The 14,782-nt window shown below is 45.2% G+C and overlaps 1 protein-coding gene across 1 annotated transcript in view; it reads left to right on the forward strand.

Moving 5' to 3' along the window:
* NDUFAF5 (NADH:ubiquinone oxidoreductase complex assembly factor 5) overlaps positions 1-14,782 on the forward strand; it is a 53,264-nt gene that overhangs the window by 3,799 nt on the left and 34,683 nt on the right. The window contains exons 2-3 of the mRNA XM_040429976.1: positions 1,615-1,655; positions 2,668-2,731. Coding sequence (XP_040285910.1) covers positions 1,615-1,655; positions 2,668-2,731 — 105 coding nt within the window. The remainder of the gene's footprint in view (positions 1-1,614; positions 1,656-2,667; positions 2,732-14,782) is intronic.

A 14,782-nucleotide genomic window follows, 5' to 3' on the forward strand; every position in this document is an offset into this window, starting at 1 on the left:
TCAGGATTCCGGGAATATTTTATCTCCTTATGGAGAGCGCCTAAGCGCCAGGCAGCGCTCCTCTGGGAATTCTCTGAAGAAAGGGACGCAAATGAGCTGTTAACAAGCTCTGCCGCTAATGCCACCAGATGTAAGGCAGCTATCCTAGAAGTCAATGGTCGACCTTGAGACATGCCTCGGATATTAAAGGTCTGGATTTTGGGAAAATTATATCTCCTCTTCCTAGAATTCCGGGGGACGTTGCATGGCCTACAATACTCCTCACACCGTTTCGCTGCTCTCCATAAGGAGATATAATATCCCCTGAATCCTGACCTAGGCCTCTCACCCAGTTAAGCCCGTACTCTCTGCTCTGCGTTGATGAGGGGCAATCACCCCGAAACAGCTGTCTGCAGATGAGATGCTGGCTTATTTATTATCTAAGTCATGTCTCAATGCCTTTTAGAAGGTCTACCATTGACTTATAGGATAGCTGCCTTACATCTGGTGGCATCAGAGGCAGAGGTTCTTCTATGATAGTCACTTCATAGAAGACATGGAATATGTTTCCCGGGCCAATCACGATGGTGTGCATGAGCCCTTATATTGTTCTTTCTCTCCTTTTATGATCCACTCATGATTTTGGCTACAAAAACTGCATAAGAACCTGCATGTGTTGCTGTAGCCTTAGGGTCCATTCACACATCCGTGTGTGTTTTGCGGATCTGCAAAACACAGACACCAGCAATGTGCGTTCCGCATTTTGCGGACCGCACATCGCCGGCACTAATAGAATATGCCTATTCTTGTCCGCAATTGCGGACAAGAATAGGGCATATTCAATTTTTTTCGGGAACGGAAATGCGGACCCGGAAGTGCGGGTCCGCATTTCCGGATCTGAATCGGCAGCCCCATAGAAATGAATGGGTCCGCAATTGCGTTCTGCAAAATGCGGAACGGAATTACGGATGTGTGAATGTAGCCTTTTTTTTAACCAAAGCCAGAATTGGGTCGGAAGGGAATGATAAATATGAAGAAAGGATTTATATTTCTCCTTCTGGCTGGCTCAAAAAACTGCCACAAAAAGTTGCGTGTGACACCCCCATAACGTGGCCATCTGCAATAGATAGAAGTTGCACAGCAGTTGAACATGTGCGGCCATACAGAGTCCATATCGGCCATTACTGTGGTTCCCACTGGCCATACACGTTCAATGGAAACAGGCGATGGACGAAAGATCTTTCTGGGAACGTTCATTCAAAGAAACATCTTACATCTGATTATCAGGTGAAAATTTCAAGCACGGACAACTTTTTTCAGAGGATGAAGGGCTAAAGTGATTGTGTGTTGTTAAACTTCACCCGGAGAATGATCGTTTGGGTTGAAATCAGCCATGTTGATCAGCTTTAGGGCTCATGCACACGGCCGTAAGTGTTTTGCGGTCCGCCAATCGTGTTGTGCTGTCCGCATCTTTTGCAGCCCCATTGAAATGAATGGGTCCACATCTGTTCTGCAAAAAACCCGGATCGGATGTGGACCAAAACTAGGACCGTGTGCATGAGCCGTTTGGCCCCCTTCACACCAGGTACTGAGAGGCTGTCACTTATTTCCAGTGTTGTTTTTTTTTTTTTGCAGGTTGGAGAGCGAATTGTGGATCGTGTGTTTGATGTGACCCGGTAAGTCGCTGCACGCTAAACATCACATTTGCATGGAAGCGAGTTCCTGCCAGGTTATCCATAGAAAGTAAAAAGAACCCTTTCTATGGATAACCTACAATGGGCAGACCGTTCCAAAAAGTCTACAATGACCGTCCAACAGGTGCTCGAGACAGCCAGTAGACACCGGTATCTGTCAGGTGAGCGTTCCGCCCCGATACCCCTATACAAGTGAACATTTTGCACGCCATTTCACTAGCAGACGGCGAGATGATGGGCGGCAGACACTTCTAGCAGCATTTATCCCAAGGGAAGTAATAGAATTAGACAAGTACAACCCAATCTGTTCAAACTGTGGGGGACATTCACCATGCGTGGCGTCAAAAAGTCGCCAATTTTGTCGCATGCTTTTTTTCCTGCAAAATTTGCAACTTTTCCCATTTGCTCCACTTTTCAGAAGTGGCGAGGGAAGGGGGCGGCGTAGCTGGTCCGGCACATTTATCTCTATTCATGTCAGTTTTCTGGCGTGATTAAAGACAGAACTATATGGCAGCTAGGCGGCTGCCGTAGACTTTAGACTGTCGCGGGAGAATGCGCCAAATCTATCAGAGGCGTGCGACTCTACATAAATTTAGCGCGTCCTCCGGCGGCACAGGAGGAATTAAGACCGGCGAAAAAAAACACTGGTCTTGATAAATGTCCCCCTGTTTCTTCCTCAAAGCATTTTCTAGTTGCCCCCTATATTTCGGCCAGTTTCAGAGAACCACGTATGGTCCAGGAATAACGCTTTATCGGACAGCCGCATTTTCCGGACCATCCCCAGATCATCTCACAGGATCCTAGTGATTTGTGGTGTTGTGTATTCTTCACCCCCACCAATCAGACACCGATCCCCTACCCTGTGCATAGGGAGATGTCTCCTTAATGGGACAACCAGCCAGTTACACAGGAACACGTCAGGTGTATGGTCATCCTCCTCTCCCAGTGTTACATGATTGATTTGTTCTATTCACTGACTATTCTTATTTTGCAGAACGTTTCCTTTGGCTTTAGATATTGGCAGTGGCAGAGGTTACATATCGCCTCATCTAACCAAGGTAAGTCTACGTCCACATGGTAAGGCGGAACCTTTTAGCCAGAGGCGTTCAGGACAGTTTTGTGAATTGTCCAACCCAAATCTTGGACTCAACACCTGGGAGAAATAGGTCCGTATAAAGTATTTCTGATAGAAAAATTGAAAGTGAGGGATCAGTTGTCAAGACCTCTGCTTGCTGTCATTCAATAGGAACGTACATTGTTTACTCCCAGGAGATGCAGTACAATTATTAGCATTCTGTTTCCATCACATGACCAGGGTAGGATAAACCATAAGCGTTCCTATTGAATGACAGCAAGCAGAGCTCTTGAATTGATTTAGCAAGTCTGTTGAAAAATGATGTCACTTTTAATTATACAAAGCTGAAATCGGAAATCATGGTGGATTCATGGAAGCAGAATTACCGTTAAGTCTAATTCCAATTTTCCAATTAAAAGGGGTCGTCTCACTTCAGCAAGTGACATTTATCATGTAGACAAAGTTAATACCAGGCACTTACTAATGTATTGTGATTCTCCATATTGCCTCCTTTGCTGGCTGGATTCATTTTTTTATAACATTATACACTGCTCGTTTTCAGGGGTTACGACCACCCTGCAATCCAGCAGCAGTGGCCGCGCTCCTATGGTCCCGGCCACCAGAGAGGCAGTACTTTTTACTGTTCTGTGCAATCGCACCCACCGATACTGGATTGCTGGGTGGTAATTAATTTTTTATTTTTTTAAATATATAGAAGACTATGAAAAAACACCATAACCAGAGCCTGCTGCAATTTGAAAAAACTCCAAAGGACAAAAAAACATACCAGGAAACTTAAAATGCCTCTACAAAAGCAGTGTTTGTCGGCCATTTTAGGAAAATGTGATGGAAAAATGAATCCAGCCAGCAAAGGAAGCAATATGGACAATCACAATACATTAGTAGGTGACTTGTATTAACTTTCTCTACAATATAAATGCCATTTGCTGAAGTGACACAACCCCTTTAAGAGGGGACTACTGCTTGGCTGAAAACTGCACGCACACTACTAGGCTGAAAATAAATTTCAGAACATATTCCATCAACGATCCGTGAAAACCACTGACCAGACATGGATGTCATCTGTGTTGTGTCCCTGGTTTTCATGGATCCATAGACTATAATGTGCATAAGGGATTCATAATCACGGACAAAAATAGGGCGTGCTTGCGTGGTGTGACCCACGGTCCGTGGAAAGCCACTGATGTGTGAATAACGCATATTAAGGTCAATGGATACGTGAGACCACAGAGAGCGCACGTCCATGATTCACTGGCTGGTGAAAGAGGCCTTACACTTTATGCTTATGACAGTCTAGGACCCATTTATTTTAGTTGGGACACAGATCTCATCAGTGCGCTGTCCGCATCCGTGTGTCCGTTACCCAAATTATAGAACATGTCCTATTCTTGTCAGTATTGCGGACAAGAATAGTCATTTCTAGTAATTGGAGTGAGAAAAGTACAGATTGGACAGGGAAGGTGTCTGTATTTTGCGGATCTATGGTTTGTGGACTCCGCTATGGACATGGTCATGTGCAGGAGGCCTAATTGAAAGCCATTCGTGCATTCTGCTTCGCTTTCCGTACACAGCACATAACTTAAAATGCCTCCACAACAGCAGTGTTTGTCGGCCATTGTAGGCTATGATCTCACTCTGAATTTTTGCCCTGGATTTTGCACCAAAAAAAAGTTCATGTGGCGGCGGATTACTTTTGTGTTTTTTTTCAGACTGCACCAAGAAAAAGGGCCAGTTCACACAAAGTTTTTTGACTCCGAAAACGCCTCAAAACACTCCCATTCATTTTCAATGGGAGGCAGCACTTTTCCACGTGGAAAAACGAAGCAGCGTGCCCTATCTTAGGGCGGAATCCACGCTGAATCTCCCATTAAAAGGAATGTGAAGCTTAAAAAAACAGCTCCATGCAAGTCCATGCGTTTTTTTTTTTTTTTTTGTGTTTTCCATGTATTTTTTGGCGCAAGTCCGCACCAAAACTCTCAAGCTGAAAATGCAGCTTTGTATCTAAGGAAACACCTATTTGTTAAAAAAAGATGCATCAAAAAACGCACGCAAAAAAAAAGCGTTTTCTTTTTTTCCCCAGCACGCTTTCAAAATCCGTTGTGTGAACAAGACCCACGGGAAATCAGGGCGTGTTCACAAGAAGCGTAAAATTGGGACTACTGTGGAATACGCTGTGGATTTCTGACATTGCCGTAATTCAACGTGTGAACATAGGGGCAAATTTATTAAGACCGGCATCTAAAACGGCAGTGCGCTGGCGGTGGATCCGCCAAAGTTACGGAGAGGCAAAGCTTCCTTGCTGACTTACATTTAGACCATTTTCTAGAAAAGGATGAATGACCCACACACCACGCCCACTTTTATAGACCTGGCGTGAGCGGGCAAAAGTCGCAGATTGTGGCGCAAATATCCTTTGCATTGCAATCTGCGCCAGAAATACACCTAATATAGGCGTATTTCTGAATAACAAATGACCCCCATAGCCTTCTAATTAACTGTTGCCCAGCATGGAACATCTGGCTGTGGTGTTATTTGATCCAAAAAACAGCCCTATGTGTGCAACCACCCTCTGACTTTGGGCTAGGTCTACACGACGACATTTGTCGCACCAATGTCGCGCGACAATTTTTATAATGGTAGTCTATGGTGTCGCACTGCGACATGCTGTGACTGCGACAGTCGCAAAAAATCCATTCAAGATGGATTTTTCTGTGACTGTCGCGTCGCAGTCACAGCATGTCGCAGTGCGACCATTATAAAAAATGTTGCACGACAAATGTTGCAGTGTAGTTGTGCCCTATCTGTCGCGTGACAAATGTCGTCGTGTAGACCTAGCCTTATCGTTATTCGCAGAAAATTCACTCTACAGCCAGTAGGTGTCACTGTTGTCCTATGGAAAATGATTGCTGAAAAATCCACCAGAAAAAAAGAAGCGGTTGGAATGGTAGTATCAGTGGTATTTTCTTTATAAATTAAGCTTTGTCATTAGGAGAAGGACCTTTTTAAATGAATGGGGTTCCTGACCCTCATTATGTTTTCCAGCTAGAGAAATGCAGGTATAATAGATAGTGTTATTATAATTATCTGTCATTTGACTGACGTTCCACCTCTGTTGTATGTAATGGGAGGTGTTTCACATCCTGCCAGCGCTGCAGCTATTATACCGCAGATAGCAACATTATGTCAGGGAATTTCGGCTCAACATAATTCTGTGATAGTTATTTACCCTTTCATCACCAGAGGCATCCACGATCCTAGCAGGATCAATCCTATTAAACCACACGCACACTGCCTGGCAGGGTTGATCCTGCTGATTACATGATACCCGTCTTGCAAAAAATGGAAAATACTTGTTTTATATATAGGCAAATGGCAAGCTGAGATGCACAGAGGGGCTGGACCCCGACACTCGGTGCACTGAGGCTCTGATCTCTCTTTTTTTTTCCTGGGAATGCCACAACCCGATTTCCACAAGACAGGAGTCAGGAGGCTACTTTCACACTAGCGTTTTTTGCGGATCCGTCATGGATCTGCAAAAACGCTTCCGTTACAATAATACAACCTCATGCATCCGTCATAATGGGATCCGGTTGTATTATTTCTTCTATAGCCATGACGGATCCGTCTTGAACACCATTGAAAGCCAATGGAGGACGGATCCGTCTTCTGTTGTGCCAGATTGTGTCAGAGAAAACGGATCCGTCCCAATTGACTTACATTGTGTGCCAGGACGGATCTGTCTTGCTCCGCATCCCAGGACGGACAAATTCCGCAGGCAGCGTTTTGGTGTCCGCCTCCAAAGCAGAATGGTGGTTGAACGGAGCCAAACTGAGGCATTCTGAGCGGATCCTTTTCCATTCAGAATGCATTAGGGCAAAACGGATCCGTTTTGGACCGATTGTGAGAGCCCTGAATGTATCTCACAAACGGAAACCAAAACACCTGTGTGAAAGTAGCCTTAATCAGAAAGATCAACCATACCAGGCAGTATTTATGGTTTAGTAGGGTTGATCCTGTGGATAGGTGCTCCTTAAAGAGGTTATCCAAAATTATCTTTATATAAGTTTTTTCCTAGCTGGACAACCACTTGATAAAAACTCCAAATTCAAGGTCACTTTCACTGGTTTTGATTTAGGTCATGTAATGTATGCATGGGGCAAAAGCGAGCTCTGTCAGAGCCCAGTGCGGGGTTACTGAAACGTCCTGCTCAGGCCCATATCACAAAATGCTAATTTGGTCAGTATTTTGCTTTGTTTTCTATTACAGTTTTTCTATGTTTCGGATCCACTGCTGGTTTAGGCTTTTAAAAGGCATCTGTCAGCAGATTTGTACCTATGACACTGGCTGACCTGTTACATGTGCGCTTGGCAGCTGAAGACATCTGTGTTGGTCCCATGTTCATATGTGCCCGCAGTGCTGAGAAAAATGAGGTTTTAATATATGCAAATGAGCCTCTAGGAGCAAAGGGGGTGTTGCCGTTACACCTAGAGGCTCTGCTCTCTCTGCACTGTGATTGACAGGACCAAGAAGTGATGATGTTTTCACTGCCTGGTCCTGTCAATCACAGTGCAGAGAGAGCAGAGCCTCTAGGTGTAACGGCAACACCCCCTTTGCTCCTAGAGGCTCATTTGCATATATTAAAACCTCATTTTTCTCAGCACTGCGGGCACATATGAACATGGGACCAACACAGATGTCTTCAGCTGCCAAGTGCACATGTAACAGGTCAGCCAGTGTCATAGGTACAAATCTGCTGAAAAATTTCCATTAAAAAATAAATGCTAAATAAATCCGTCTCAATCTGCCTTGTGTGCATGAGGCCTCAGTGAGACATATTCAGATGCAGTCGTAGGTACAATGTGTGGTTTAGGATTTTTTCCTTCCAGTCCTGACATTGCTGCATGAGAGCCGCTGTCAGTCCCCGCTGTCCTCCCATGGGTGATCTTGCAGTCACCTCCACCTCTGACATATACAGTATCGGTGATGCGGAATGGGTAAAAAACATCACATATCAGTAAATAATATATACATGATATCTCCATAACCATGGCCAGAATACACACAATAAAATAAACATGGCAGCACTGCATTTCTTATCCGTTTCCACACATCAGAAAAAAAGAGAATAAAAACAGTAGTTTATACCCAAAATGGTGAACAATAACTCGTCCAGTAATTAGTAAAATATGGCTGATCTCTTCCTAAAACAGCACCAGATCTGTCCATATGCTGTGTTTGGTAATGCAGCACCGCTTTACTGAAGTGAATACGCTGAACTGCAGTACCACGCATGACCTGTAGACGAGTGTGGTGCTGTTTTGGGGAGAAAGCTGCCTCGTTTTTTCCAATTCTGGACAACTCCTTTTAAAGTGAACTTGTTAGCCCATTAATACACCCTAAAGGTCAACTAGGCAGAGAAGGTGTATCTTCTTTTTTTTATTTAAAGAGGACCTCTCACCACTTCTGACACGTCTGTTTTACTAAATAATTGTATTCTCCATTCTCTATGCAAAAACAATTCTGGAACATCTTTTCAAATAACTCAGTTGTTCTGTTCCTCAGTTATTGCTACTAGAAGTTTATTCATGAATCTGCAGCTGAGTTTTACCAGTGGGTTGGGATTTCCCTGCACAATCTGCCACTATCCAACTAGTGCTGCAAGTGTCCCATCCCTAACTGGTAACACCCAAGTTGTACATGTATTTATAAAATTCTAGTAGCAATAACTGAGGAACACAACAACATAGAGTTACATGAAAAGATACTCCAGAGTTGTTATTACATGGGGGATCTGCAAGTACTCACTAAGACATGTCAGTTGAGGTGACAGGCCCTCTTTAAATGTAGGGGGAAAAGCTGGAGAAAATAGGTCTGGGGTATTCGTGAGCTGGCAGCCTTTCCACCTACCAGCCTATGTCCACCATCCATGTGGATAAGGAGACTGTAAAAATTGGCTGCATCCTTTAGACTGGGGTCTTCTCAAACGTTTTCTACTTGGATCTCACCAGTGTGTATGCAGAGGCAGGGCTGGTGCAAGGATTTTTGCCACCCTAGGCAAAAGCTAATTTTGCTACCCCCCCTTTACTCCGCCCATTGACCATGCCCTTTGACCCACCCCTTTTTTGCCAGCCACTTATTTAATGATTGTTGCATGGAACATTTTACTTGACCAGCTAATTTTAGATATTCTACAGCAGCCCCGTTACAATCCCGCCTCCCCCCCAATCAGCCTTTCGACCCAATAATAAAAACCTCAGATCAGCCCAAAGACCCCCACTCAGCCTTTTTCAGACCTCAGATCAGCCAAAGACCCCGACTCAGCCCCCATTCAGACCTCAGATAAGCCCAAAGACCCCCCCCCCACTCAGCCCCCAATGCCCCCCATCAAAACCGGCAGGGAGAACTAACTACATACAACAATACTTACCTAGAACGCTGCGGTTCCTCTTCCTCACGCTCTCATCTTCCCGCCGGCACTGCACTGTCACCTGACAGCGTGCAGCGTCAGGTCATAGTGCGCGCACTACGTCTTGACGCTATACGCGCTCAGGAGTATAGTGCAGCGCCGGGACCGCCGCCAGGGAGCTGGGACATTGTAGGTTTAAAGGGGCGGGCTGGCTGCGCAGGCGTGCGTGTTGGGTCCGGACCGGGATCACCCCATCAGACATGTCACCCGGTGCGGGCCGTACCCGCTGCACCCCCCTCGCAACTCCACTGCTAGTAGCAGTCTGTTACTGTGACTTCTATTGCAGCCAGACTCCAGAGCGCCGGCGCCCACAGCAAGAGTGCGCTCTACGCAGTGGCCTACTCTGCTTATGGGTGGCGCCGGCCCCGTGCGGAGGCTTCATTAGCAAATACGGTAAATAGTGCAGTGCAGTGCCCATAGTACCCTCCCCCCCCAGCATAACCACCCAAGTACTTCCATGCAGTGCCCATAATACCCTCTTGCAATACCAATACACCTTCCCAGCAGCGCTAAACAAATACCACAGTGCAGCACAAAATACTTCCTGAGCAGCGCTACACAAATGCAATAAATAAGAGGTCATACAGGAGGATTTTTGGATAAGTTGGTATACATAAGGGATGATGGGGAAGCTGGCACACAGAGGGCATGTTGGGTGAGCTGGCATAGAGGGAGAATGATGGAAATGGGACAGATGAGGAATGATGGGGATGCGAGTAAGGCTGTTCGCATAACATTTTTGTCCCACATTTAATGTATACGTTAACGGAGGCCTCCGACGGATGTCAGACAGTGGCATCCATCACCATAGAGTTCCAATGTAAATGACGGTATATGGTAACACACACTGGTACGTTTATGGCTGGACTCTGCAGGATGGAAAATCGTCGTGTACTATGCATTTACATTCCCCCCCCCCCCCCCCCAATGTACATGTTAAATGTGGGACAAAAATGTGATGTGAACAGCCCCTTAGCTGACACAGGAAGTGAATAATGGGTTAACTGGTAAAGGAGTCGGTGATCAAATATATTTGGATATACCATAAATGGTTGAGATGGGTAAACTCCCAGTTGCCATAAATCACCTTGCTGCACCGCATTGCTGAGAATAATGATGTTTTAATATATGCAAATGAGCCTCTAGGAGCAATGGCGGCATTGTCATTACACCTAGAAGCTCTGCTCTCTCTGCAATTGCTGCGCCCTCTGCAGTTTGACAGGGCCAGGCAGTGAAAACATAATCACAACCGGCCCTGTCAATCAGAATGCAGAGGACCCAGCAGTTAGGGCTCATGCACACGACCGTATGCCCTCCGAGACATACGGTCCGTGAGCTGGCCATATGTCCCGGAGCGGCATACATCGTGCGCACGGGAGCGCACCGGAGCGCACAGCATCATAGGTTACTATGATGCTGAGCGCATCGGGCCGCCCGCGGGGCTATTGTTCCGCACTCATAATATCATATGAGTGCGGGACAATAGTCTGGCGGGCGGCCCGATGCGCACAGCATCATAGTAACCTATGATGCTGTGCGCTCCGGTGCGCTCCCGTGCGCACGATGTATGCCGCTCCGGGACATATGGCCAGCTCACGGACCGTATGTCTCGGAGGGCATACGGTCGTGTGCAAGAGCCCTTACAGAGAGAGCAGAGCCTCTAGGTGTAACAGCAACGCCCCCATTGCTCCTAGAGGCTCATTTGCATATATTAAAACATCATGCGGGCACATATGTACATGGGACCCTTCAGCTGCCAAGCGCACATGTAACAGGTCAGCCAGTGTCATAGGTAGAAATCTGCCGACAGGTGCCCTTTAAAGGGTTATTCTGATCGTCGAGGGTCTGATCCTCCCCCTGCTGATTAGATGTTGTACAGTAGCTCTGGCATTGGAAATACACAGCTCTATCAACTGTAGAGGACGCGGCTATTTTTTTTTTCGGAGCTGCTCCTATTGAAATGGGATAAGTATTGCGGTAACCAGTTCCGTCCGCTACGCGATGGACAGAGCTGTACAGTTCTGTTGTTAGAATTACCCAGAAACAACTGAACAGCGGGAGTACAGCGCGTCGGACCCCCGCCGATCACATGTTAATCACAGCCCATCAGTAATAAAATCCTGGAATACCCCTTTAAAGATGCACCAAATGTGTCAAACATCGTGGAACATTTGATACATTTGGCAGGAATTATGGCCGCACAGAGTCCTGCAAAACCGACTTTAACAATCCCCTCCTGATAATTCTGCCCGAATGTTTCTGGCTGAACGAGCTGCAGATTCTGTCACAGATGTCAAATGAGAATCCACCCCCTCGCTGGCTGCTGCGGGTCGTCTCATCCATCCCTAAATGCGGGAGACAAGCTGTTCACCGAGACTCTTGACATTTTTACGGATGTTATAAATGGGGGACTACACTTTGCCACAGAAGAGACGCAGCAGTCGCTTCCACAATTCCGAGCAGATTCATGGCGTGCCTGGCAAATGGCGCCGAAAACAAGTGGGAAGAAATCACCTTGCCTCTGTCTCTATAGAGTCTCATATTTTTTTTTCTGTGTTTCCACGCTCCCTGGAATCCCTTTTTACCGTTCCCTAATAAAATCTCGCCTGCCAGTAGAGATGCCAAGTCACCCTTGTCACGGATGCTAAATGGCTCCACCGCTGGGCTTCATTCTCCCCTTGTTGGCACCGCCATTATAAAACATAGCTAATATCATTTGCTGCACATTTGCCGGCTCGGCTGGCACTTTTTGTATTGCGTCTATATTTTATCTTGATATTTTTTTTTCTTTTTCTTGATTTGTATGTGGAGCCATATCTATACTCCCTCAGAGCGCCAGTTGTCCATGGCGCTACTCTTATGCGTAGCATATCATTTACCATCTGCTGGCCTGCTTTCCATACATCAGATTGCTTTTTGGCGTTTATCCGCGAATAAGCAGCACTGTTCAGTGTCTGCTCGCCGGATAGCAGCTCCAGAGTATTGAAGCTCACTGTGTAGCAAACATCAGCTTTTCCCTCATTTTAAGATTTCAGCACTAATACATTTAAAGTAAAAGGAGCAAGAAATACTCCTGTGAGTAAAGGACGCAGTGCCGCCTAGTGCTGGTGCCATGCTGTAGCTTTCTTCTCCCTGTATCATTAGCAGACGAATTTATCTACATACATTTTCTTATTGTTTTCACATAGTGTCACCGTAATTCTTTTCTGTCAGTTGAAACCAGATAGAAACACATCTCCTTTTTTTCCCAATCTTTTTTTATTTTTACAATTTTTTATTCTATTTCTTGAACGTGATTATGGGGGCAGCCATTTTGCCTGAGGTAACAGCAGTGAGAGATATGCTTTACAGCAGCACATGGGACAGGAGCTGACCTCATTGACTTCTATGGGAGAGTTTTCTAGACATGCTGTGTGACCCGTGCGCAGATCAGGAGGGAGTAGATAAGCTGTGGATATCACCTATTGTGAATGGTGGATCCTGTGTTATCTCTGTATAGGTGATATCTGTCATCCGAATTCTGCATGTGATGAGGAGATGACTGCTGAAAAGTAATCTGTACAGACCAGGAAGTGGCACCTATTATTAGTGTCTGGATAAGGTACGGATGCGTTGCGGCAAACCCGTGCGAGTAAGTACCCAATTGCAGTCAGTTTTGACTGCGATTGCGTTCCGTTGTTCAGTTTATATCGCGCGGGTGCAATGTGTTTTGCACGCGCGTGATAAAAAACTGAATGTGGTACCCAGACCCGAACTTCTTCACAGAAGTTCAGGTTTGGGTTCAAGGTTGTGTAGATTGTATTATTTCCCCTTATAACATGGTTATCCACTTGTTCGCGCAGCCGGCACCTCTTCTGTCTTCTTCTTTGAGGAATAGGACCTTTGATGGCGTCACTGCGCTCATCACATGGTCCATCACATGATCTTTTACCATGGCGATGGATCATGTGACGGACCATGTGATGAGCATAGTGACGTCATCAAAGGTCCTATTCCTCAAAGAAGAAGACAGAAGAGATGCCGGCTGCGCGAACAAGTGGATTAAGGTGAGTTAAATTATTTATTTATTTATTTTTAACCCCTCCAGCCCTATTGTACTATGCATTCTGTATTCAGAATGCTATTATTTTCCCTTTATAGCCATGTTATAAGGGAAAATTATAATGATCGGGTCTCCATCCCGATCGTCTCCTAGCAACCGTGCGTGAAAATCGATTTTCACGCAGCCCCATTCACTTCTATGAGGCCTGCATTGCGTGAAAAACGCAGAATATAGAACATGCTGCGATTTTCACGCAACGCACAAGTGATGCATGAAAATCACCGCTCATGTGCACAGCCCCATAGAAATGAATGGGTCCGGATTCAGTGCGGGTGCAATGCGTTCACGTCACGCATTGCACCCGCGCGGAAATCTTGCCCGTGTGAAAGAGTCCTTAGGCTTTTTGGCCAGTGCAAAAACTGCAGGATTTTATTTTTTTTATAAAGTTTTTGACATCATCAAAAGTCTTTTCAAAGTGTTTAACAGGAAAAAAAAAAACATTATTTAAAGAAGTACTCCCACAAAATTGTTTATTCTCTGACCTGTTAGAAAGGTACATGATGTAAACTGTAGTGAAGGTAATCTTCTCACCAGTGACTGTATTTGTCAGTTATAACCTCCCTTCTGATCCTCAGCTGTGTGTCATGGAGCTGGTAGGCGGGCACAGATGTGTTTTGATTAAAATATATTGGCTGAGAGTCTCAGATTTTATCAGAGTGAGGGCTTAGTCTATAATATAATGTTTGCATCTATTGTATGGGTGCATTATTTTCTGTGATTTTTCGGTCATCTTAATGCTTTTCGGTCATCAACACTTATTTAAGCCACATCATCAGTAATACAGGTGAAACTCGAAAAATTCGAATATTGTGCAAAGTTCATTTATTTCAGTAATGCAACTTAAAAGGTGAAACTAATATATGAGAGACTCATTACATGCAAAGCGAGATATTTCAAGCCTTTATTTGTTATAATTTGGATGATTATGGTTTACAGCTTATGAAACCCCAAAGTCTCAATCTCAGGTCCCCTTTGCTCAGGGGGTATGGATTAATTAGCTGACTAGAGGGTGACACTTTGAGCCTAGAATATTGAACCTTTTCACAAAATTCTAATTTTAAGCAGCATTAATGCAATTCTTTTTAATTTGCATTACTGAAATAAATGGACTTTTGCACAATATTGAAATTTTTCGAGTTTCACCTGTATAAGAGCTGAGCTATAATGAGTGTTTATAATGTCAGAGAGCAGAGATAGGTGCCGCCAGCTCAGTCTACTTTCACACTGGCGTTTTGGCTTTCCGTTTGTGAGATCCGTTCAGGGCTCTCACAAGCGGTTCAAAACGGATCAGTTTGCATTCTAATGCCTTCTGAATGGAAAAGGATCCGCTCAGAATCAGTTCAGTCTCTATTCCTCTTTGGAGTCGGACACCAAAACGCTGCTTTAGTGTCCGTCTGATGAAACCAAACGGATCCGTCCTGGCACACAATGTAAGTCAATGGGGA

The sequence above is a fragment of the Bufo bufo genome, chromosome 4 (genome assembly GCF_905171765.1).
Source record: "Bufo bufo chromosome 4, aBufBuf1.1, whole genome shotgun sequence".
Classification (NCBI taxonomy): Eukaryota; Metazoa; Chordata; class Amphibia; order Anura; family Bufonidae; genus Bufo; species Bufo bufo.